The sequence below is a fragment of the Macaca mulatta genome, chromosome 1, assembly GCF_049350105.2.
Source record: "Macaca mulatta isolate MMU2019108-1 chromosome 1, T2T-MMU8v2.0, whole genome shotgun sequence".
Classification (NCBI taxonomy): Eukaryota; Metazoa; Chordata; class Mammalia; order Primates; family Cercopithecidae; genus Macaca; species Macaca mulatta.
The window spans coordinates 198,321,484-198,346,875 of record NC_133406.1 but is presented as its reverse complement, the minus strand read 5'-3'; the positions used below and the strand labels follow the sequence as shown (position 1 = coordinate 198,346,875).

The 25,392-nt window shown below is 42.8% G+C and overlaps 2 protein-coding genes across 13 annotated transcripts in view; one reads left to right on the top strand and one right to left on the bottom strand.

Moving 5' to 3' along the window:
- The window catches only part of RIMKLA (ribosomal modification protein rimK like family member A), a 36,701-nt gene extending 32,799 nt beyond the window's left edge, over nucleotides 1-3,902 (top strand). The window contains 1 exon segment of the mRNA NM_001261229.1: nucleotides 696-3,902. Coding sequence (NP_001248158.1) covers nucleotides 696-1,186 — 491 coding nt within the window. The 3' untranslated portion in view covers nucleotides 1,187-3,902.
- An 11,835-nt stretch (nucleotides 3,903-15,737) lies between these two features.
- Nucleotides 15,738-25,392, bottom strand: part of ZMYND12 (zinc finger MYND-type containing 12) — a 25,325-nt gene continuing 15,670 nt past the window's right edge. For 11 of the 12 annotated variants that reach the window (XM_077961377.1, XM_077961388.1, XM_077961407.1 and 8 more), the window contains 5 exons: nucleotides 24,505-24,674; nucleotides 22,619-22,741; nucleotides 21,455-21,566; nucleotides 19,350-19,495; nucleotides 16,519-17,046 (listed from right to left, as the gene is read on the bottom strand). In XM_077961377.1, the coding sequence (XP_077817503.1) occupies nucleotides 16,924-17,046; nucleotides 19,350-19,495; nucleotides 21,455-21,566; nucleotides 22,619-22,741; nucleotides 24,505-24,674 (674 nt within the window). In that variant the 3' untranslated portion in view covers nucleotides 16,519-16,923. Of the gene's footprint in view, nucleotides 15,894-16,518; nucleotides 17,047-19,349; nucleotides 19,496-21,454; nucleotides 21,567-22,618; nucleotides 22,742-24,504; nucleotides 24,675-25,392 lie in introns of those variants that run through there. The other variant, XR_013403328.1, reaches the window with a different exon arrangement.

The window sequence follows — 25,392 nt, the reverse complement described above, 5'->3', positions numbered from 1 at the left end:
AGAGATTTAGATTATAATTTTTCATTTCATCATTCAATATGTATTGAATATTTATTAAGTGCCCATCATTTACCTGGCTCTATGATTTGTATTTTAAATAATACTGCCATTAACATCTTTGTGCATAAAGCTTTTTTCCCCCCGTACCATAGGATTATTTCCGTGGTAGTGGGATGGCTGGGTCAGAGGAAATCAGCATTTTTTTTTTTTTTTTTTGAGACGGAGTCTTGCTCTGTCACCCAGGCTGGAGTGCAGTGGCCGGATCTCAGCTCACTGCAAGCTCCGCCTCCCGGGTTCACGCCATTCTCCTGCCTCAGCCTCCCAAGTAGCTGGGACTACAGGCGCCCGCCACCTCGCCCGGCTAGTTTTTTGTATTTTTTAGTAGAGACAGTGTTTCACCGTGTTAGCCAGGATGGTCTCGATCTCCTGACCTCGTGATCCGCCCGTCTCGGCCTCCCAAAGTGCTGGGATTACAGGCTTGAGCCACCGCGCCCGGCCGGAAATCAGCATTTTTAAGACTAGATAAAAATTGGCTGTATTGTTTTCCTGAAGGGTGTAGTGATTTCCATCCAGACCTTCTGTGATTAATGATCGAGCCTGTCTTTCTTCCCCTCCTGAGCAGACCCCTGTCTCTTCTTTGAAGAGTCATCTGACTTCTCAGTTGTCACCTTTACATCACTGTGCTTTCCCCACAGGTGGCGTGGGTGTCATGTGCCCGCTGACAGAACAAGGCAAGCAGTTGGCTATTCAGGTGTCCAACATCCTAGGCATGGACTTCTGTGGCATTGATCTCCTTATCATGGACGATGGCTCCTTTGTGGTGTGTGAGGCAAACGCTAATGTTGGCTTCCTAGCCTTCGACCAGGCATGCAACTTAGATGTGGGTGGGATCATTGCAGACTATACCATGTCCTTGCTGCCAAACAGGCAGACTGGAAAGATGGCTGTCCTCCCAGGACTGTCGAGTCCGAGGGAGAAGAACGAGCCGGATGGCTGTGCTTCAGCTCAGGGAGTTGCAGAGAGCGTCTACACCATCAACAGTGGGTCTACCTCTAGCGAAAGTGAGCCTGAACTGGGAGAGATCCGGGATTCCTCAGCAAGCACAATGGGGGCCCCACCCTCCATGCTGTCCGAACCTGGCTACAACATTAACAACAGGATTGCTTCTGAATTAAAACTTAAGTGAATTCCTGCTCTTTGGCAGCATTTAAACCAAATCCTACTGCTTCCCTAGTAGTTTTGAGTGAATAAAATCTGGACTAATGTGATTTCATTTGCACAGAAACTAGAAATCCCATCTGGGCACTCAGCATTTTTTCTAACGATGATTTAAGCAAATGGCCTAGCTTTGTGGTTTTTACAAAGACAAATATAAAAACACTCACCAAGAACAACATCCTGACTGATCAATATGAGACTGACGTCTGCTGTGAGCACGTGGATGTTACAGCCGACTCTAAGGCACTGACCCTGCTGCTGCTTCGGACTTTTAGCAGTAGAACCCATTAACTCGAAATGGCTTATGGAAATATGTACTCAAAAGCAAGCATGGGATGGAAGCATGTGCAGGCGAGCTGGAATGTGACTGCAGTAATAGGTTCTTCACTAAGTGTGTGTGTGATGCTTGGAAAATACACAGTTCAAACACTATTAGAGGATCAATCTCTGCTCCCCATCAATCACCATCTTGACCATATTTCTCCGACACTCAGGATAAGGTGTTTTAGGGAGCTTCCTCATTAGCATTTTCAATGAAGCACTTTGTAGAAAGTGAGATTGAACGTTCTTTGACTTCACAGGTTGGCAAATGTCCTGCTTTGTAACTGGGCCTTTCTACAAATTGCTTTGCCACTCTGAATTTACAGACCCTGCTTCAACTAATGTCAGCTCTAGCAGCTTCTTGCACCTTTGCTGCCTTTGGCCTCAGCTGGAAATGCACTTCAATGAGCTAGTGGCCACACACTTTATTTCTTAAGCGTGCACTAGAATCTAACACCATGGACTTTCTTTTTCAATGGACTCTGTTCACTTGTCATCCAGAAGCCAGGGTTTTTACCATAGAAAGCTACTTGGAGATCATCATTCTTCCCCTCCTCTACTGAAACTTTGTGTACTGCTTAGCTGTAGGAGGTTTCCTTGTATGAGTGTGTGTTGTAAGTCTATTGAGTAGATGGGAGCCATTGGAAACACTCCAATCCCCTTGAAATTCTCCTTTTACCTAGGATCCAGACACCTGTCCTTACCCACTTTTCCAAACGGGGAAGACTCAGGTATCAGGAATTACTCATTGCGCATTTTGGCGGGGCTAATGTAGACATGACACCAAGTGCTTTTTATTTTAATTCTCTAAGCAGTAGATGAGATCTTTCCCTTGGGAGAAATCACAGAGATGGAGTTTTCCATTTCTGCTTATATGAAATATGACTGAAAATAAGCAAAGATACCTTTTTAACCAAATACACTAGAACATATGCACTCAAGAGTTAGCATAATTGGAGTTATTTTCTTGAGGTTGCATGTGCTAAGAACACTTAGGGTTCCCCTTTGGGGTTACCTTTGAAGCCATGCAAGGCAAAAAGCCTCGCAACTTTATAGTCAGACCTTGTGTTTTATCCAACCCCTCCTCCTGCCCACCAAGGTAATCCTGAGCTTCATCACCCATTTTATTTAGCAGACTTATTTTCTAATGCTCTTTAGCTGTTAAAAAAAAAATCATTCCTCAAAAAATAGATCTACCCTTAAAGGACAAAGATTTACCAACACTGAAGACCCTTACAAGTTGACAGTTTCTAAAGAGGGTTCTAGAAATGTTCTGTGTAAGGTCAGCTTCACTGGAATAAACATACGTCTTCCCAAGGTGACTACTTCGAAGGCAACACTACCCATTCGGGTGCAGAAATTACTGTACTTACTCTGCCAGAAATGTAAAATGTGTATAAAGTTAAGCTATTGCATTTTTTCATAATACATTTAAATAGAAATTGGCTTTTAAAGTATTGTAGTTAAAACCAGATCTCACCAAGTAATAGTTGTACAATTGACAAATGTTTGGTGCCATGTAATGGAGATGTCACACTACACAGTTGTAGTTTAAATGCAGTCCAACATAAGGTGCATGCCACTGAACTGTAACCCTAGTAATGTGTCTTGTACAGTTGAAAAATAATACTTCACCTTTATATAAGTTAAGACATGTACCTTATCTTTACCACTCAGGGTGGCTTTAAAAGACGGACAGCTTTAGATTTGTTCTCACTGGAACTGGTTACACCTTCTGTGCAAACTTAACCAAGTGATGATCATCTGGAAGCTGCATTCCCTCATTTCCACTGTTTGGTGTGAATCTAGTCTCCCCACTTTATCTAAAAGGAGGCTAGCAGGGCCCCAGCCTGAGCAGAGCAGCTAGAGAGTGCTCCAGATTCCTTTGCCAAAGGAGGCCCATTTTCCAGCTGTGAGTGACATCTGTAGTCATTGGCTTCATTGCCTGGCACCAGTCCTGTCTAGAAGCGGAGAAAGCTGGATCACAGCTGGACCACAACCAGCCCCAATCCAGGATTTCCCATACCATGCTGGCTGTGGGCTCTGTGAGCCTCAGGCTATACTTGTCATAGCTGGCCACAGGCCTGCTAAAGGAACATGGGGTGCAGAGCCAGAGCCTAGTTCTGGCTCTCTGCTTGAACAGCTGACCTTGTGCAATGACAGGAACTCTATGTCTCCGTGTTTCATTCAGATAGAGAAAATGCCTCATTTGTTTACCTCTTTGAGGCTGAAGTAAGTAAGTGATACTGGTGCATGTAAGTTAATGGTAGTAGAACACCTCCCACATCTGATCTGTAACAGTTTCACATCACTCCTTAACAAAGAAAAAGGCCAGGCCGGGCGTGGTGGCTCACACCTGTAATCCCAGCACTTAGGAAGGCCGAGGCGGATGGATCACGAGGTCAGGAGATCGAGACCATCCTGGCTAACACAGTGAAACCCCGTCTCTACTAAAAATACAAAAAATTAGCCGGGTGTGGTGGCCGGCGCCTGTAGTCCCAGCTACTCGGGAGGCTGAGGCAGGAGAATGGTGTGAACCCGAGAGGCGGAGCTTGCAGTGAGCTGAGATTGGGCCACTGCACTCCAGCCTGGGCAACAGAGTGAGACTCCATCTCAAAAAAAAAAAAAGCCATACATTCTTGGCATTAGCACACTGAACAGTGGTAAGGACCCTGAGAAAGGAATGCAGCTTCTCAGAGGCCTCACTTCCAGCCAGGGAAACTTAAGACCTGAAAGGAATATGGCTCTTTGTGTATTCAAACAGCCTTCTGGATGTATCGTATATAACCTGAAACTCTCCACTCTTGTATACCAACTAACGAAGTCTTCCTTATGTAACATAGATTGCAGTGTCTGTATATGGTCTTTCCATTATCTGGTAGTAGCATCTTGAAACTGGTCAAAACTTGAATGCCAATAGCTCAGTCACTCAGAATATACGATTCTGCACTTGGGAAAAGCGTCTTCATGCTGTTTTTCTGATCAGATATGGGGTTGCCAAAATGAGGATTTGGGGCTTTAGGTCTTTAGGATCTCAGAAACAATATAAGTGGATCATAAGCCACTAGTGTCACAATTGCAGGCTCACTGGTTCCAGCTAAAAGGAGATTCCATGACCATGGGGACCAGGAGAGGAGGAAAGGAAAAAGGGAAAGGTCTGGAATAGTTTTGTGAAAGAAAGAGAAAATTGGGATCATTTGGAATTCTAGTAGGAAGGAGGGAAAAAATGGCTCTTCTGTGGGCTGTTTTAATGAAAGAATCATGAATATGTATTGATTAGAAGTAGATGTCTTTGAAGCTCTTCTGCATAAAGATAATGAGATGCATGGATTTCCATCCACCCTGGAGAAGTGGGGGAGATGTGCTTCCTCCCTTCTTTAAATCCTGAGGAATGCTGGTCTTGAGAACACTGAATGCAAATCTGGGGAAGATGTAAGCAGCTGCCTGGGGAGTTTTAGGACCGCCCAAATAAAAGCTGACCCTCCCAGAGTCTAATGAACCGGCATACTATGTGCAGGCATAGCCTTAGCAGGTCAGTTTAAGGAGTCAGGTCAGAGAATAAATCCAACCTTAGTCAAGTCACTACAGTTTAATATTTTCCTTTGTAACTGGAGGTAAGCCTGTTTGCCATTAGTCTGAGTGGATGTCTTGGGAAGGCCCCTGAAAATAGCCATATTTGTCACTGTCCCTAAAGTGAATGTTCTTAGATCTGGGACTATTTTTGACTCTACCTCTGAGACTCAAGATCAGTACAGATTGTTACTTTAAAATGTTACCTGGAAGACAATTCTTCTAAGGGATATAGTGTTTTAATCTTTTCCTAAAACTAAATCATGCCTCCATTCCAGGTCTATGGCTAGACTCTGCAGCCCTCCCTCCTAAAACCACAGGGCTGAATGTGAAAACTTTCTTTTAAGCCTTTCCATTTCCTTGTCTAGGTGCAGTTTCTGTGCCAACATGCACTGTCCCAAGCCCTGTGCTGGCATTCCAGCCTGGTTTGCTAATTTCACTGTGTGGTGTTCTCTGGGGTTCCAGGGCCACACTAAGAAAGTCGCTTATGAGCCCCATTTGAGATCATGGAGATAGCATTTTGGAGACCAGTCTAGTCCCTCATTTTATAAATAGGGAATCTTAGTTCCAGAGGCCGTGGTCACTTGCCAGTCAATAGCAAGGCTGGACTCAGGCAACCTGATTCCTCATCCACTTTGGCATGCTGCTGGGGGTAGCTCCATCCCTCCCTGGAATCGAGCACATGCTCCCATCCTGGGCCTACCCTCCGCCTCTTCCCCTTCTGATGAGCCTCTGTTCTGGATCAACACGGTGTTGATGTGCCAGCCGTCAAGGGTTCAGCACTTGGATGGCTTCTAGGTGAGAGCCCCAAAGGCATGTATATTTCCATGATGCAAGCTGGCTTCTGGCCCGCACCGTCTTTAGACCAGCCAAGACCATTTAACTCTACCCCACACTTTCAGTGGTGGGATGTGAGGAAGAAAGCCCATGCCAAGCTAACTGAAAGCTTATTTGGCTCCAATTCAGCCAATGTTCCCTCACTGCGGAATGTCCTGGAACCCAAGGGTTTGCAGCTCCTAAACCTACTGCATTAGGCACACCCAAAAAGAAATCCTGTTTGATTCACATGCTCCAGTTTCGATCAGCAACAAGGTCAAAAGTTTCCCCCTACTTTCTGTTCCACAGTGCGTCCCCCTTGCAGCCAGACATTAGGCACAGATGCATCCCTGTTGTAACCCAAATGTCAGCTGAGGACTCCCTGCCTCTTGAAATCCAGATAGGTCTGATAACTGGATTCTGGTTCTGAACCTCTACATTTCTGTGATTTCTCAGAGACTTATATTTTTGCAGCCACTGCTGACTCCACACTTCTGCTACCTCATTTTAAACAGCGTCTTATCCCTGCAATGCATCAGCTGAGACATGAAGCTCAGTTCCCTCGCCCATTTCCACATAGCAAAATTCAAGTGAGTGAGTGTGTGTGCCTGTGTGTGTCTCAGTGACGTGGGAAGGAATGGCAGATGCTACAACAGTGCAGACTCGGCACCCCATTTATAGAATGTTCTTTTTATATACTATGGAGGAATCTCCACTCACCTTCCACTCCACGTGGTCCCTGTTTCCTGTCCTTGGGACAAAGCAGATCCATTTATATTCTCACATACAGCCAGATGGATAGCCATTCCTTTTCTTAATTTGATTCCTGCCAACACCCTTACCGTCACTACTTCACCTTTTACCATGAGTGGCTTATTAAAAGCATTTTCCTGGACAAAGACAGTTCCCTCTCAAGGGGAATTCGAGTGCCATCTCTTAAGGTGATGCATTATTTTATTCTCACGACACAAGCCAGGCATCACAATGACCATATTCACCACTCGTTGCCAGGGGCACGCCTTTTGGAAGGCAGCATGGACTAATGTGAATGGTACTAGTTTGAGTCAGATCCAGTTCAAATCCACGTAACTTAAAGCTTGTGTGACCCAGGGACACTTTACTTCAACTTGCTAAACTTTAATTTTGTCACCTATAAATGTGATAAACTTGAATGTGTCGCACTTAACCACATGCCTGGCTTTCCATAGGTTCCTTTCCTCTTGCTCCCCCCACTGTGAGGAATACAAGCATCGCCTTCTTGAGATCAGGGCTCAGTGCCAAGGGATAAAAGCTGGCAGACAGCAGCTTTACAGCTGGGAAAAAGAGCTGCTGGGGGCAGGGCTGGCGGCAGCTCAAGCATGCTGTGGTTCAGGCCTAATGACTGAAGGTCCCATCCATCCTTGAGGTTTTATGATGCTGTGTGCAAGATCTAGCGAACGTATTTGGCTAAGAAAAATCCTGGAGGAAAGACTGCCTCAGACAACTGGGAGACTGGAAAGCCGACCTGGAAAGCAGCCTGACCTTGGATGATTTAGCACCTGGGTTTTTTGGCTCTTCCTGTATTAGGTTTGCTGGCTTCGCATCAAATGGAAGGAGGCGGTGCCAGGGACGTGAATTAAACCTGTCAAATAGAGGGTGAGGGGAGTGCAGAAGGCTGGGGGGAGGGGGCTGTGTGGGGAACTCTGATAGTCCGACAGCACCATCTGGACTTGGCAGGGATGACAGCCCTGAAATCAGATGGAACTAACCAATAAAGCAGCTAAAATTCTGCTGTCCTGGGCCTATCCGGAGTGGGACTCCCATAATCTCCTATGTAGAAGGAACACGGATCTCCTGTAAGGGGAGAGCTGGGGCCCTTAATCATTCTGGAGAGTTAATAAAGGTCACTGTAGAGGCAGGACTAGGCAGGTGCCTGGTTTGCTTAGTCCCACCTTGAGGGCTCGAGTTCCAGTGGTGTGTTGAACTGGTCTGCACTGGCCCATGACAGAGTGGATTGTTCAATTTTCAGGAATTTTGTAAGCTGGTTGGTAAACACAGCCACAGTGACCATTAGAGATTATATTAACCTACAATTAAAGTATATTAAAAACAGTAATAAATACTCAAAACTCATCACTTCCTAGTTATTTTACTATTATCTATGTTCTTGAGGATACTGACATCTATTGTATTCGTATGGTGTGCTACAATATAATGGCGTGCTATTGCCCATCTCTTCCCAACCTGACCATTCAGTGACATCCCATTGGTAGCTGGAGAATCGGCCCTACTGAGAGTATTTACACCACAGAGATTGGCAAACACTCTATATCAAGACCCCCTCCCCCAGAGCTGGTTGTTAAACATTTATCAGCACACCACTGCCACTGGCGACAGAAGAAATTGATACACATAAGCACTGAAACATCTTAGTTCCAGGGAGGTAACATTTGTGTTGTATTTCTCAGAAGCAAGTGTCCTAGAGTAATGTGCACAAGTGGCATGAAGTTTAACACCTAAAAGACTGCTTCTCTGCTTGTTCTGTCTAACTTCTGTGGTTTTAGCCCTTGAGAAAGATGTTTACTTTGCTACTAAACTTATTGGAGTGATTTGTAAAGTTCACTGTTACCTGTGGGCAGTAGTTCAGTTAAATTCCCTCCAGGAAAGTGGACTGAAGTTTTTCCTGCCCAACTGGCAAAATGAAAATGTGCTGGAAAGAATACATCTTAACTAGGCACTGAAATAGCTCATTTCCAAGTGGTTTATACAGCAATAACAGTGTTAACTTCTCCAACAGAGAAGAAATCATTTATAAATGATTGTTTTGCTGTTTTTGCTTTTTATTAAAATTACTACTATGGAACAGAATGCTTTGTTTGCTTTTGTCCCCAAAATTCTGTGCCTTTTGATGGTTCTTGTAAAGTAAGAATCACATGCTGAATCTACATTTTATTATTTTCATATCATAAAATGAGGAAAAGGCTTCACAGAAGAAACTTCGCCCTATTCACTTGCACACCAGCTGCATTCTGAAAAACTATAATTTTCCTTTCAAACGCAGAGTGCCGTCTGAATTGTAATACTGCCAACTCTCAACTGTCAAGATGATGGAGGAAAATACTAATGCAGATGGCGTGAGCTTGTCACGGGCCTGCTCAGCATGCTCTCCTGGGCTGACATTTGAATTAAGATTCAAATAGCAAGTGAGAGCTGAAAGCTGTTTCAAATGGCTGTGTGGTGCAGTGAGGGGTCTCAGGGGATTGAAAGAATCTGTGTACTCACCAGAAGAACTCCGACAGGTCAGGCAGGGCCCTCAGGACTTGCGTTTACCTGACATTTCAAGAGGCTTCCTGGGAGAAGCAGTGATAAGACCCTGGGGGACTAACTTACGGTCAAAACAAGGCCCAAGACCCTGGAACTAAGGCTGTTCCCCAGCTTCTGAGGGTCAGGGGGTCCAAACTGAGGTCAGAACATCAAAGGGATGGTGCCTGACTGCTGCAGCCAAGGATAATTTGGGGTATGACGTTATGTACCATTCACATTGTCCTTGAACCAAAACACGGGGGAATGTGGCCTATGTTTCTTTCTTCTCTTACATGAAAATCGTCAAACTACACAAAAGTGGAGAGAATAGTAAACTCCCCAGAAAAGGACATTTCCATTTGCCTTTACCACAAATAGTAAGATTGGCAATAATCCCTTGATACCATCTAATTCCCAGTCCATATTCAAATTCCCCCATTGTCTCACAGAGAACTGCATTTAGCTCCATGGTAGACCAGCAATATTTGGTGGGAAAGGAAGTACTCTGGAAAGGTTGCTGATGGCTTTCCTACCCTCTTGACGGTGGCCTTGGCAGGAACCATGCTGCAGGGGCACAGGTGGAGCGATATTCAGGCTGGCTGCAGATGCCTTCCCAAGTTGTGGGATCTTGGGATTTCCTCTCCTCAAAGAATAAGCCTGTGACACTTCCCCTTCTACTTCCCAGAGTCACATGGTCTCCCTCTGGGACTCTCCCAGCTTCATGCTGCTGGCACCCACCTGTCTATCACGCTGGTACCCGCTGCTTTTCCTGCAGCTGTTGCTTTCACTAATAGCACTTCTTAAATCTGGGGAGAGGCTTCTCTCAAAAATGATCACTCTTCCATCAGCCTTACGCCTACTGTACTCTCGGTGAATCACAGCTCTTTAGAGCTCCCCAAGGGCCTAAGCATCTTCTTTTGTTAGAAAATTCTGGCTGAAATTCTCATGAGATGGGTCAGGGAACCTTGGAGTGGCAGCACTTGTGCCACGTCGAAAGGCACTCCTCTGACTAAAGAGAAGTAGCAGCTGAGCACACTGCCTGTCCAGGGATTTTCTTCTGCTCTAAAGGACATGATTAAGACAACTGGTCTGTACTGTATTGCCTGATAGTATCATATCAATGTCAATTTCCTCATTTTGGTGATTGTTCCAATAAGAATATGTAAGAATATGTCCTTGTTTTTAGAAAATACACATTAAATATCAAGGGATAGAGGGACATCATGTCTGCAATTTGCTTTCAAATGGCTCAGAAAATAATGGGTTTCTAGAGATAGAAAATAAAGCAAATGTGGTAAGACGTTAACATTTGGGAGATCTGGGTGAAAGGTATTATAGGAATTCTTTGAATGAGTAGTCTGAATAAGTCTGAAATTACATAAGCCTCCTGTGCTGGGTTCACCTCTTCTCCATTAAATGTTGTTTCCTCCAGTGTTTCCTTAGGCTTTCTATTCCTTAGCTGCGGGTTTCATCCCTACATGATCTCCATTTCCTTGGTATTAATTAGCATGTACATGATACTTTCAAATTTATCTCTGAACCCAGGCTTCTTTTTTTTGTTTGTTTTTTGTTTTTTTGAGACAGAGTCTCACTCTGTTGCCCAGGCTGGAGTGCAGTGGCATAATCTCGGCTCACTGCAGCCTCTACCTCTAAGGTTCAAGCAATTCTCCTGCCTCAGCCTCCTGCGTAGTTGGGACCACAGGTGTGTACCACCACGCCCAGCTCATTTTTTTGTATTTATAGTAGAGTTGGGGTTTCACTATGTTGGCCATGGTGGTCTTGAACTCCTGACCTCAGGTGATCCACCCGCCTTGGACTCCCATAGTGTGGAATTACAGGTGTGAGCCACCGTGCTCGGCCCAGGCTTCTTTTCTTAATGTCAGATGGCATATCCAGTTGCCCACCCTTCATCTCTCTTCGAATATCTGATAAGCGTCTCAAATTCACCATGTTTAAAGCTGAATTCATGTTTTTATCTTTCCCCAACAAACCTGCCCCTCTTTCAGGGCCTCCTCAATTGAGTGCACAATGCCAACCACTTGCTCAAACCACACACACACAAAATAAAACAAAACTACAGTGGTCATTCTTGGCTGCTACCTTCCTCAACCCTTACCTCCAACTTGGTTTCTTGTGGTAAAACTTGACTTTTAAACTATGAACCACCTTTTTTCACTGAAAACTTTTATTTTTCTTTTTTGCCATGTTCATTAAGATGTTCTGGGAGATACACAATCCTGAAAAAGGTGTGCATGGGAAAACGCTTATAATATACAATCCTGGTTTTACATCCTGCTCCCAATAGTAACCTTGTTCATGTGCTTTTAAAAAGTGCTTATTTAAATATTAGCTATTAAAAGTGTGTTTGTGTATGTATGTACATAATATAAAATATTTATCTCTATCATATTGCACTGATATTGATGAATATTAGCAAAGACATATGTTTTCTGTTTGGCAAAATGATTGCATGGTTCTGTCATCCAAATAATGCTTCACCATCTTTTCTGAAGCATTTTCTTTGCCAATTGTTTGTTTTGTGTGACCTATTGTGTTTGAGAAATGTCGTACTTCACAGAGTCATCGTGAGAACAGGGACACCTCATTTGTACAATGTGTATCTGTAATGGGACATGGCAAGGCCTCTGGTGGTAGAGCAGTTTGGTTCCAATCTTGGTCATCTGAGGCCCTGTGGCAGAGCAGAAAGCCATAGAGTGCAATGATAAAATGCTATATAGTGAGAGCGTAGAACAGCAACTCAGTGAATTTTTGTTAAATAAAGATTCATAGACGATATGATATATTTGTAACAGTGCATATGTGCTTGCTAGTGGAAAATTTTAATCAGGCCTTTCAGAGATGATCCTTCAGCTCCACCCTTGTGAATTCTGCTGAGGACGCTTAGGAAAGATGTGATTACCAGGTGAGAAGATAAGAGACACTCTATAGGGAACCCACAGCATCACCAGAAATCCTGGCTCGTTTCAACCTACTTATACTCTTTGGGGTCAAGTAAACACTTTTTTTTTTTTTGAGACGGGAGTCTCGCTCTGTCACCCAGGCTGGAGTGCAGTGGTGCAATCTTGGCTCACTGCAAGCTCCACCTCCCGGGTTCACACCATTCTCCTGCCTCAGCCTCCCGAGTAGCTGGGACTACAGGTGCCCACCATCATGCCCGGCTAATTTTTTTGTATTTTTAGTAGAGATGGGGTTTCACCATGTTAGCCAGGATGGCTTGATCTCCTGACCTCATGATCGACCCGCCTTGGCCTCCCAAAGTGCTGGGATTACAGGCGTGAGCCACTGCGTCCGGCCAAGTAAACCACATTTTGTAGAGCTGTTCAGAACTGAGATTATTTCCTGCATCAATAAATCATATATAAAAATGAAATACATTTTCATTGAAGAGTAAAAAAAAAATTAGGGCAAAATAAGAACACTTTCAAATTAATAAAAGAAAGAAAATCTGAGAATTTGCCATCTTTAGGCCCTCACTATAGGAAGTACTAAAATATTTATCAGTAATGTGAGCCAAGATGGGAGATGTGAAAAGAAGTAATACGACGACTTTACAAAATAATTATGACATGAGTTTAAGATATATTTGAAATAAATAATAAGAAGGTATAAGTTGGGGGGAGGTAAATGTAGTTAAAAGATTCTAAAGACCTTCTATTGTCAGGGATGAGGGTTTCCTAAATAACTTTAAATTTTGTTAAGTAAGAAACAAATGCTTGGATTTCTGGGGCAATCACTAAAAGAATAGAAACACGGAATATAAACTACGAACTTGCAGAGTGGAAGAAATGGAAAGAGAAAAAATATGTAATCAATCCAAAAGAAAGAAAAGAAAAAAACAGAACACGCAGAACAAATAGAAGGCATAAAATCAGACCATAGATTTAAACTCCAATAACTTTTAAAAACCCACATCATTTAGTGTGTAAACAATGGACTAAATGATTCTTTAAGAATGACAGATATAAAAACATCTTAATCATATTATTTTTACAAGAGATGCATCACAAACATTAAGAGCTGGGCACAGTGGTGCCTGCTCCAATTCCACTACCCAGGGGGCTGGGGCAGAAGGATCTTTTGACCCCAGGAGTTCAAATCCAGCCTTCATAACATAGTGAGAACACCTCTAAGGATACAGATTGTTTGGAAGTAAAAGGTTGTCTGAAGAAATATCAAGAGTTTCAGTCAAGGTGTAGTCAGGAAAACAGAAACTTCCCTAGGCATTTTGAATAAAGAAATTTATTTAATATCGAGAATAAGAGGCATACACAATCTTTGAAGTAGCTGGGTGATCAAGATCGGGGGCAAAGGGCACAAGCTGCTTTCACAGGAAATCCGCATCCAGGAAAACAACAGTGGATGATTCGCAGGAAGGTAAATGGTTGTTCCTTATGCAGCTTCCAAATTTTGAGCAGTTGGTCCTCATTGACAGAATTTTATCCAGAATCATAAAAGGAGAGGAATACTGAGAACTATAGCTCTAAGCTTCCCCTTAGAAGCAGAATTAAATGATGAAGGGAACGGTAATGACACCTAGCTGGTAACAAGCAATCCAGCCCCAAAGGAAGTGAATGCAGCTATATTAATATGAGATCAAAATTAAGGCCCAAAACATTACTAGAGATAAAGAGACTCACACTTCATAATACAAAAAATTCCATTCACTAGGAAAATATAATATTTAAATGTGTACACACCTAATAACAAAGCCTCAAAAAATATAAAGCAAAAACAGGCCAGGGGCGGTGGCTCACGCTGTAATCCCAACCCTTTGGGAGGCTGAGGCAGGTGGATCACGAGGTCAGGAGTTCAAGACCAGCCTGGCCAAGATGGTCTCTGCTAAAAATACAAAAATTAGCCAGGCATGGTGGCACATGCCTGTAATCCCAGTTACTTGGGAGGCTGAGGCAGGAGAATAGCCTGAACCCAGGTGGCAGAGGTTGCAGTGAGCCAAGATCGTACCACTCCACTCCAGCCTGGGCGATAGAGTGAGCTTCCGTCTCAAAACAATATATATATATATATATAATTATATATATGTATAATAGAATATATGTATATTATATATGCATATATAATATATGTATATACATAAAATATATATACACACATATATATAAAGCAGAAACTAACAGGACTACAAGGAGAAATAGATGAATCCACAATGTTAGTGGATAGATTTTATACCTTTCTTAGAAATGAACAAAAAGTCAGCAAAAATATGCAAGAATTGAAAATATGAGCAAACTTGACTTAAGGGGCACTGCTCCCAATAACTTCATTATTTTCTAGCACACACAGAACACTTAAATATTGACCACATTCTATAAAGAACATTTCTAAAAATCAAAATTATATACAGTATGTTATAGAACCTCAATAAAGCTAGAAATCAATAGCAAAGAAGTTGTTTTAGAACTCCTATTTTAGAAATTAAGAATCATATTTCTATGTGACTCATGAGTCATAAAAAATAAGAAATATTTAGAAAAATAAAATACTGCATTTTAAAAATATATGGGATCAGCTAAAGCAGTATATAGAGTAAAATTTATAGCCTTAAATGCATGTGTTAGAAAAGAAGAAAAACTGAAAATTACTAAGCGTGAAAAAAAAAACAGAAAATTATGGCCTACAGCCAAGAAGTAAATCAGTCTATAGAAATAATAAATTGGCCAGGCACAGTGGCTCACACCTGTAATCCCAGCACTTTGGGAGGCTGAGGCAGGCAGATCACGAGGTCAGGAGATTGAGACCATCCTGGCTAACATGGTGAAACCCCACCTCTACTAAAAAAATACAAAAAATTAGCTGGGCAAGGTGGCGGGCACCTGTAGTCCCAGCTACTCGGGAGGCTGAGGCAGGAGAACGGCGTGAACCCGGGAGGCGGAGCTTGCAGTGAGTGGAGATTGCGCCCCTGCACTCCAGCCTAGGTGATACAGCGAGACTCCATCTCAAAAAAATAATAATAAATAAAAATTTTAAAAAAGAAACAATAAATTTAAACAATAACTTTATAAATTAATTCAATGCAGAAGGATTAATGAACAGGAATTCAGGAGAATAGATAAGACAGGAGTGAGAAGGCAGAAAGAGGCCAAGGAATAAAGAATAGAGTGAAAGTCTAATAAAATTGACTTTTTAGAATGTTTTTAGAAGAGGTAAGTTCTAATATTTTCTTTTAAATTGTCTGCTGAAGAGTTGTTGATCCTCCTCCTTACCCCTCCAGTCTTCATTAAGAGTCTATTTGAAAGAGCTGACTCATATTTGGGGTTATGCGTTAAGAGCTAAGAAGAAGGGGCTCTGTCCTTAAAGAGAAGAATAAAGTGCTACACAATGTTGACTGGAGAATGAGAATTCATCTGAGGCTGAAAATTAGATCAAGAGATGGCTGAAAGACAAGTAAGCCCCTGGGACTTCATAGCCATCTTGGAGAAGCATAAGAATGCCCAGAAGTATGGAAGGGTGGGGGGGCGGGGTTCCAGCTGATTTTACCTGAAGGGACAGGGTGACCCATCTGACTTATTTTTATTATATGTGTCTGAGTGAATTAATTTACAGTGAGGAACATAAAACTCTCTGACAGGTTCTTGACCTGCATATCTTCTCCCTGGGTGCAGATCTACTCACGAAGCAAAATGCTGCTTGGCAAGTCTGGAAAGGAACTAAGGGAGAAAAAAAAGGATATGCTAAATTACCAGAGTCATCAAGATGGGATGAGCTGATACAGCTGTGGCCACATCTGGGCCATTTTACAATAGTAATGGATGAGGCTATGGGGAGATCAAGGTCACAAAGCAATGATGTGAGAGGGCTGGAATTTGAGCTCAGGCATATCTGAGTCCTACGCTCACCCTCTGTCCTCTCCATCACAGGGGATCTTTCAGAGTGCCTCTCCCCTAGACTGTATAGATGGCCCACGTCTGCTTCCAATTATTGTCTGAGATAAGAAAGATACCACCCTGGAATGACGTCTCAGTCAATCCATACTGAAGCTCCTTGACAGGCCCAGGGGCCTCCTCTGGCACAGAAAGCCCTTATGTCTAACTTATGCCTGCGTTTTGCTATTTGCTTTCCATGTGTCTCATGTCCTTTTTGTTCGTCTATCCCACCTTCTTTTCTTTAAGTGGATATTTTCTAGCATACCATAGTAATCCCTTTGTTGATTTTTAACTATATTTAGAGTTATTTTCTTAGTGATTGCTCTAGGAATTATAATGGGTACTTTATCACAATCTACCTCAGATTAACACTAAATTAATTCCAGCATAGAATTAAGAATAGAGAAACTTTGCTCCAATATAGCTTTATTCCCTACCCCCTCCTTTACCCTTCCTTTAGCAAAAGTGTATGAGACATGCATCATTGGGAGACTTCTGGGAAAATGACAAACTATTTGTAGTTTAATTACAAATACCATATTAGTGATCTGACTACATATTATTCATACAAAGTCATGATAAATCAAGTACAAAGGTCATGACAAACACAGTTTTTACTGATTTCTGTGCCTAAAGCTTTATATTCCCACAATATGCTGTGTAAGAAAAAAAATAACAGCTATGTGTGTAATCCCAGGGGAAGAGGGTGGAAACTTCAGCCATCTACAGTACCTCAAAGCAGTTGTGCAGGGCTGGAATATATTAGATGTTCCGTAGCTCCTGGAATAACCCTTGATGCAGAGCTCATGGGTCACTAAGTAATGCGACGGTCTTCAGTTGAAATGAGACTTAATAACTCTTGAATGGCGCTTTGCTCATGGACATCAAGCTGTTGTTCTTTGGCTAGACTGAGGGCCCTCATGCCATATTCCTGTGCCTGAAATAGAATTGTAGTGACAAAAGGAAGTCATCACAGGAAAGCATAACACTGGGAAGCCCCATCTATAACACTGGGAAGCCCCATCTGTGCTCAACTCCAGAAACATGAGAGAGAACTCATCACCTTTTCACACCACCCACTGCGCTCTTGTTGATAAACCTGTAAACACACTGGGCCCTTACAGCTAGCCACATGTGCACTGGGCGGGGAAGCAGGGCACCAGAAAAAAATCCCACCTGACTTGACAAACTAAGCACAAACTAAGTATACCTTCTTAACAAAGTGAGATCTTTGTAGGACTTTACTCAGGCCCTAGAGGCCATCACTGGAAGGCATAGAGGTGACAGGTGCCACAAGTAAATTACCACCCTGGGGTGGTCCTGGGGGCCATGTGGCCCAGAGTTTTGACTTGGTAAGAAGCAGTTCTTTCTTCCTCCCTTCTTCTCTTTCTTCCTTCCTTCCTTCCTTCCTATAAATAGTTATTGAATGGTTGCTATGTTCCAGGTCCTGTGAGTATAGGCAGAAATTCCTATTCTCATGGAACTTACAGTGAAGTAGAGGAGAAAGACAATAAAGAAGACAATTAAGTAAAACACGATAGTCTCTTAAATAGGGATAAATGCTAAGGAAAAAAATAAAGCATGAAAGGGGATAGGAAGCATTAGAGGTAGTAGTGGGGGGTTGCAGTTTTAGACAGGGAGAGCAGGGAACGCTTCACTGAAAAGAAAACAGCTGAGTCAAGTGACGGCTTGAAGGAAGTGAGGTGCCAGTCTTGATGGATAGATAGATGTGTGCCTTTTGTCTAAGGCCTCTTGTAGATCTAACACACCCTGGGGTAACGACTTCCTTGAGTATACAGTGGAAAACTGGACATTGCACTGTAGAAAAGAGGTTTTGTCCAATGTAAATTTGAAAGTTCAGTGGAAATATTTTCCTATTTCTCACCCATTCCTACTCCTATCCCAGAGAGGGTTAGTGCCTTTCCTCTGTGCTCCTACAGTGCTCTGGGCTTCACTCTCACACTCTATTATAACCTGTGAGCTCCTCCAGGCCTGGTATACTGCAGGTGCTTAGTAAAAGTTAGCTGAAGTAACAAAAGAAGACAGGGAGGAGGGAGGAAAGGAGTCTTAAATTTTCCCATGTCACCCACACAAAAAGGCCTCCCTCCAACCAGCCTCCTCTCTCTCCCCTGCCTACTGCTTTTTCTTCTTCTAATTTTTTTTTTTTTTTTTGAGACAGGATCCTGCTCTGTCATCCAGGCTGGAGTGCAGTTGCACAAGCACGGCTCACTGCAGCCTCAATCTCCTGGGCTCAAGTAATTCTCTCATCTCAGCCTCCCAGGTAGCTGGGACTACAGGTGCACACCTCTATGCCCGGCTGATTTTTTTTTTTTTTAATTTTTAGTAGAGAGTGAGTCTCACTATGTTGCCCAGGCTGGTCTTGAACTCCTGGACATAAGCAATCATCCTGGATTGGCCTCCAGAAGTACTGGGATTACAGGCATGAGACACTGTGCCTGGCCTAGTTTTCTTTATAGCAGTTCCTACTATCTGAAATTATATTAGACATACATATGTTTATTTCCACTCCTCCAAAAAACACCAGTGCCATGGAGATAAGAAACGTATGGATCACCACTGTATCCCCAGTCCCAAGAATAGTGCTTTGCAAATGGTAGGTTTTCAATAAATGTTTGAATGAATGAGATAATCAAACAATAAATCAATAAACCTGAGATACGCCACTTACTGTCTTTAAGACATTGGGCAAAGAATTGACCCTCTCAGTGCCTCAGTTTCCTTGTTTGTAAAGTAGAGATAATAAAATACCTACCTTACCAATGTTGGTGTAAGCATTAAGTATGATAATTAAGTAAAGGGTTTAGGCCAACAACTAGTATGTAAAAGTACTCAAAAACAGTTACTTTTTGAATCATTTCATGGCAATGCATTTCTGTCTGAATCCGCGTAGCAACGGGGAACTCAGTAACCCAGTGGAGTTAGAGCTGCTACTTCATCCCTCCGAGCCTCCCCAGAGCCCTCCTGCCCCGCAGGCTTCCCAGCACTGCCCCAGACTCCCTTTGTCTATGCAAGCCTGGGAACCCTCGGGGGAAGAAGACAATCCAGCTTCCGTTATGCAGGCTGGACTCAACACAGGAGAAACGTGAGCATCTGAACGTCCTTGGAGTGAGGGCTTGCCCTGAGGGCAAAAGCTATTGGAATTGGGCAAAACACAAATGAGTTCAACTAGATGAATTTCTACCTTCATTTTAGATGTGTTGCTTTTTTAGGGAAACTTGCCTTTGAAGAATTCATCATCAGGTAGTAAAGCATGACCAGGATCTTCAGAACAAAGATAGTTTTTTGAGGGGCTTTGTCAGATGTAGATTCTCGAATGTTCAAGATTGAAGTCAGGATGCGAATGGCTTCTGCTTCTTGGGCTTCATCTGCGTTGGAAGCGGAAGAAAGAAAAAACAGGCTCTTGGCAACTGAGTCTGCCCTCATCAAAAACACTCAGCTGTTAAAGGGCCTGGTCTGCTGAAGCCTTCCCAGGGGCACTGGTGGAAATAGCACCAATTACAGCAAGTTTTTTACCTAGAGGACTCCCTCCATGTGCGTGGAAGCAGGAGTTTCAGTCCACTTTCCAGCTTTGCTTAGCATGTCATCATCAGAGTAGCCTAAAAATATGCTCACTCCCACAGGTCCCAAAGTTGCTAAGGTTTCTCTCTTTCGGAGTCCTGAACTCTAGATCTCTTGGGCTTGCAAACACAGAGAATTTGTCACAGGCAGATTCCTTGGGTCCAATTTAGCTTCCACTCTACAGCTGAGAGGAAAGAACTGGGGGAAGGGACTTCTTGCAGCTGTAGCAGCTTAACTCTTCTCGTCTAGGCCAAAGATGCATAAGCAACAACCTTCATGCTTCCCTCTGAGAGTCTGTTAACTATTTTCCCCAGTAGTTTTTGGTCCTACTTTAGTCATCATTTATTGAGAAGTTACTACATGCACTTAAAAGCACTTATACAAGTACTAAGCTTAGAGAAAAAGATGAAAAGGATATACACCATCATGTTAAGGTTGGCTATCTTTGGATATCTATGATTTCCAAGTTTTCAGCTGTAACATGAACTATTTACATAATTCGAGAAAATTCAATACAGTTATTAATTTTTTAAACTTTAGCTCAAAACCTCACCTCCAAAGAGTCTTCCTTCTTCAACACCACCCAGCTGTCCTCACCTCTTCATTCTGGGACTCATCTTGTAATATAATTTGTACTCACAGGAATGTTCTTTTGTTACTGCCTATAGATTCTAACTGCACTGTATGTCTCTTTTGAGCAGAAACTGGATCTTCTGTGTCTTTTGTCTCTGACAGCATGATGCTGTATGGTACTATTCAACATTTAGCCCCTTGCTGCGCTGGGGAATACAGTCTAATCCAGTTGGGCCCTGCCACTGAGCAGCTCACTGTTCAGTAAAGCATGAAGCTAAGGCACCAGAAGAAATCAGCAATGCAACTTCTGTGTAGAGTCTACTTTGGCTCACGTGTCCTGGAGCAAGAGTCCCCAATCCCCAGGCCATGGACCAGTACTGTTTTGTGGCCTGTTAGGAATCGGGCTGCGCAGCAGGAGGTGAGCAGGGGTGGTGGGGGTGAGCAAAGCTTCATCTGTATTTACAGCCACTCCCCATTGCTTGCATTACCATCTGAGCTCCACCTCCTGTCAGTTCAGCGGCAGCATCAGATTCTCTCAGGAGCGCGAACCCTAGTGTGAACTGTGCATGCAAAGGATCTAGGTCGTGCACTCCGTATGATAATCTAATGCCTGATGATCTGTCACTGTCACCCATCACTCCCAGATGGGACCATCTAGTTGTAGGAAAACAAGCTCAGGGCTCCCACTGATTCTACATTATGATGCAAGGTATAATTATTTCATTATATATTACAATACATTAATAATAATAAAAACATAGTGCACAATAAATGTAATGCACTTGAATTCTCCTGAAACCATTCCTCCCCTACCCCCCAGTCCATGGAAAACTTGTCTTCCATGAAACAGGTCCCTGGTGCCAGAAAGATTGGGACTGCTGCCCTGGAGGGATAACATAAGAAATGGATGCTCTGCAGAAGTCACAGGGGGTTTTGATGGGGTCTTTTTTTCCTCTAAATCTGTCCCTTAGTAACCCCCGAATGGCTATGTGTGATGACAGGGATCTGAATTCTTCCCAACACTGGTAAAATCTCTTTGATCCCCGTGTCTCAGTTTTCTCCATCAGCAACATGGGGAAGGTGGCAATGGTGTGCTTCATGACAGGGACAGCTGCTTTCCCTCTTAGGGACGAGGTCTGTGTATTGGGTGAGATGAAGTCACTGCTCTGCCTTCAGGGAAAACTGCCACTTACCCAAGCCAGTGTCATTCTCAAATAGTTTGCCCAGTAAATCCACTTGTTGGGTGTGAGCCTGTGAGAGGACTTGATAGTGATTGTTCAAATATGCGTGCCAGATCTCAGAGACCTGTTGGGAAAAGAGAAGGTAATACAAAAAGCAGGCCAGATCTCAGCCTTCGGACCAGGCAGGTGAGGAGAATAGCGCATTTGGCCCGGCTTCTGGACAACCTGGAGGTTCTCTCTTGTACTGTACCTGGAGGCAGAGGGAGCCCTAGGAGCCCAAACAGGCCTGACCAAGGTAAGTGTGACAAGTGATGCAAACGGCCTGTGGCAGCTCATCTTGGGGTAGCCCTAGTGGGGTCTTATCTTTTGTGCAGCACATACAACACGAAACCTTCACATCCGCATAACATCCCAATGTAATATTCTTATTATTAATATTAAGAATATTCTTATTCTTATTCTTCCCATTTTACATGTAAATAAACTGAGGCTCAGAGAAGTTCAGATCACACATGACTTCTGGTAAGAACTGTTAAGTGGCATAGCCAGAATTTAATCCCTGGTCTATCTGATTCTAAAGCTTTTAAGCTACAGCAAAATGCCTCTTTTTCAGAAGCAGGTCTAAAACATGAATCAACAATCAGCAGAAAGTTTGTATTACACATTTATTACACAAATGATTGCCTGCTAAGCGAGGTGTTACTATGTGGATACAAATGACATTTTAATATATTCGAAACAGTATGAAATCTTTTCTATGTAAATACGGAAATTTCTCATGTTCTTGGATCCCTTGACAGGATCTTGTAGCAATAGATTTCCCTTGGAAACCTCTTCTTCTCTAATGCACACTTCAATATACCCACATTAGCTTGCTGCTATGGGTATGACACAGCATATAACAGTCTATTTGAAGGGTTTGGCTCTTACTGACCTATCCTTCATTATTCATTAATCACCCTATGGATGTTAAGGGTTAGTCTATTTTGGTAGTGCGGACACGGGAAGAAAGAAAATGGAGTATATCATGTATCAGGCTATATAATCTTGCAAGCCACTTCATCTCTTTGTGCCTCTCTTTCTCATGAATGGTATGTTTTTCGTGAATAGTCTAATACAAGTTGTAAGACACCAAGCCTAAGAGTGAAGGCTCAACTCCCACATTCCCCAGCTCACCTTGGTGTACAATGTGTCTGCCAGGTCCAACTTTTTAAGGTCATAGAATATATTAGCCAGGTGGAAGTAGCCTCCTGAAGTCCTAATGTCCTCTGTTCCAAATGCACAACTGGCAAAATAAATCTACAGCAGGAGGAAGAAGGAGAGTGCTTGAGTTCTTTTTGCAAATCATATATCTGATAAAGGACTTGTATCTAGAATACATATAAAAAACTGTTACAACATTCCAATTTAAAAATGGGCAAAAGATCTGAATTGACATTTCTCCAAAAAGATATTCAGATGAAAAATAAGCACATGAATAGATGCTAACATAGTTAGTAATTAGGTAGATGCAAAACAAAGCCATAATGAGATATCACTGCATCTAGGATGGCTAGAATCAAATGCAGAAAATAAAAAGTGTTGGGAAGGATATGGAGAAAATGAAACCCTCACACATTGCCAGTGGGAATGTAAAAGGGTGCAGCCTCTGTGGAAACAGTTTGGTAGTTCCTAAAAAAATTAAACATAGAGTTACTACATGACCCAGCAATTCCTCTTCTAAGTACCTACCCAAGGGAAATGGAAACGAATGTCCACACAGACTTGTACATAAATGTTTATATCAGCATTATTTAAAATACACAAAACATAGAAACAACCAAAACATCCATCAACTGATGAATGGACAGACAAACTGTGGTATATTTAGGAATGGAATGCTAATCAGCAATAAGAGGAATGAACTATTGATACATGCAACGACATGGATGAATCTCAAAATAATCATGCTAGGTGAGAGAGGTCAGAGGCAAAGGACCACTCATGATTCTGTCTGTTCGAACTGTCCTGAGAAGGCAAATCTGTAGAACCAGGAAGTGGTTGCCTGGGGCTGGAGCAGGAATGGGAAATGACTGCAAATGGATACATGGGATCTCTTTGGGGTAATGGAAATGTTCTGAAACCTGATTGCGCTGATGGTTGCACTACTCTGTAAATTTGCTAAAAATAATTTAATTGTATACATAAAATGGGTGAATTTTATGGTATATATCAATAAAGGGGTGTGTGTGTGTGTGTGTGTGTGTGTGTGTGTGTTTAAAAAGCTAGGCTACGGAATCTGAGGTTGTGCTAATTCTTTTTTTTTTTTTTTAAGACAGAGTCTCCCTCTGTTGCCCAGGTTGGGGTGCAGTGGTGTGATCTTGGCTCAACGCAACCTCGTCTCCCAGGTTCAAGCAATTCTTCTGCCTCAGCCTCCCGAGCAGCTGGGACTACAGGCACATACCACCTCAGCCTCCCGAGCAGCAGGGACTACAGGCACACACCACCACACCTGGCTAATTTTTGTTGTTTTTTTTTTTTGGAGACTGAGTGCAATCCCGGCTCACTGCAACTTTTGCCTCCCAGGTTCAAGCAATTCTCCTGCCTCAGCCTCCTGAGTAGCTGGAATTACAGGCACATGCCTCCACACCCAGAGAATTTTGTATATTCAGCAGAGACGGGGTTTCACCATGTTAGTCAGGCTGATCTCAAATTCCCGACCTCTGGTGATCTGCCCACCTTGGCCTCCCAAAGTGCTGGGATTACAGGCATGAGCCACCATGCCCGGCCAGCAAAGCCCTTCTCTTAACGAGTGTGCTGTTTTGCCTCCCTTTACTCTTCAGGGCAACTGAAACTTCAGGAATATGTGACCTGGCCAAGGTTGAATAGCTAGGAAGTAGAAATGCTTGATCTCAGGTTATTAGAATTGTGTTATGGCTAACATTCCACCGAATAATCAGTTGTAAACAGAAAGGTTTAGAGAAATGCACAGTTTTAAAAAAAATAAAACAGACTTTGGAAATACACAGGTGTTATAATTTAGATTTTGGAAATATCCAGGTGTTATAACTTAGCTTGTTTACATCATTGGCCAGATGATAACGGGCTTCTTCATAGTTTTTCTTAGCTATATAGAGAAGTCCCAGGTTCCGATGCAGTAAAGAGTGGGTGGCATTACTACAGTCAGTTGATTTGAGGACTGTCCACTGGGCTTGGAATAGATATTCTTCAGCCTGAACGATTCGGCCCAGACCTGCCCAAAAGCAGAAAAGAAGGTTATAATTCATATCCGGGTCAAAGAACACAAGAGGAAATATGAGTCATTACCCATTCACTCATGTATTCATTGACTCAAGTATTTATTGACACACAAAAACTCTCACAGGAATGTTCATAGCAGCTTATTTGGAAGAGTCAAAAAAAACCCAGAAACAATGTAAATGTCCATCAGCTGATGAGTGGATGAACAAAAGGAGGCATCTCCATCTCCATCTCCATCTCCATCTCCATGAGTGGAATATTAGTCATAAGAAGGAATGAAGTAGTGATGCCTGCTATAATGTGGGTGAACTTTGAAAACACTACACTAAGTGAAAGAAACCAGACACCAAAGGCCACATATTATGTGATTCCATTTATATGAAATGTCCAGAACAGGCAAATCCATAGAGACGGAAAGTAGACTAGTGGTGGCCAAGCAACCACAGGGGGTCCAATGCAAGGGAGGCACTAAGAGGGAGTAACTGCTGACAATTGCAGGCTTTCTTTCAGGAGTGATGAAAATGTTGTGGAATTAGATCATGGTGACTGTTGCACAACCTACAGAATGTGCTAAAACCACTGGATTGTCTATTTATTTATTTATTTATTTATTGACAGAGTCTCACTTTGTTACCCAGACCGGAGTGTAGTGGCACGATCTCGGCTCACTACAACCTCTGCCTCTAGGGTTCAAGTGATTCTTATGCCTC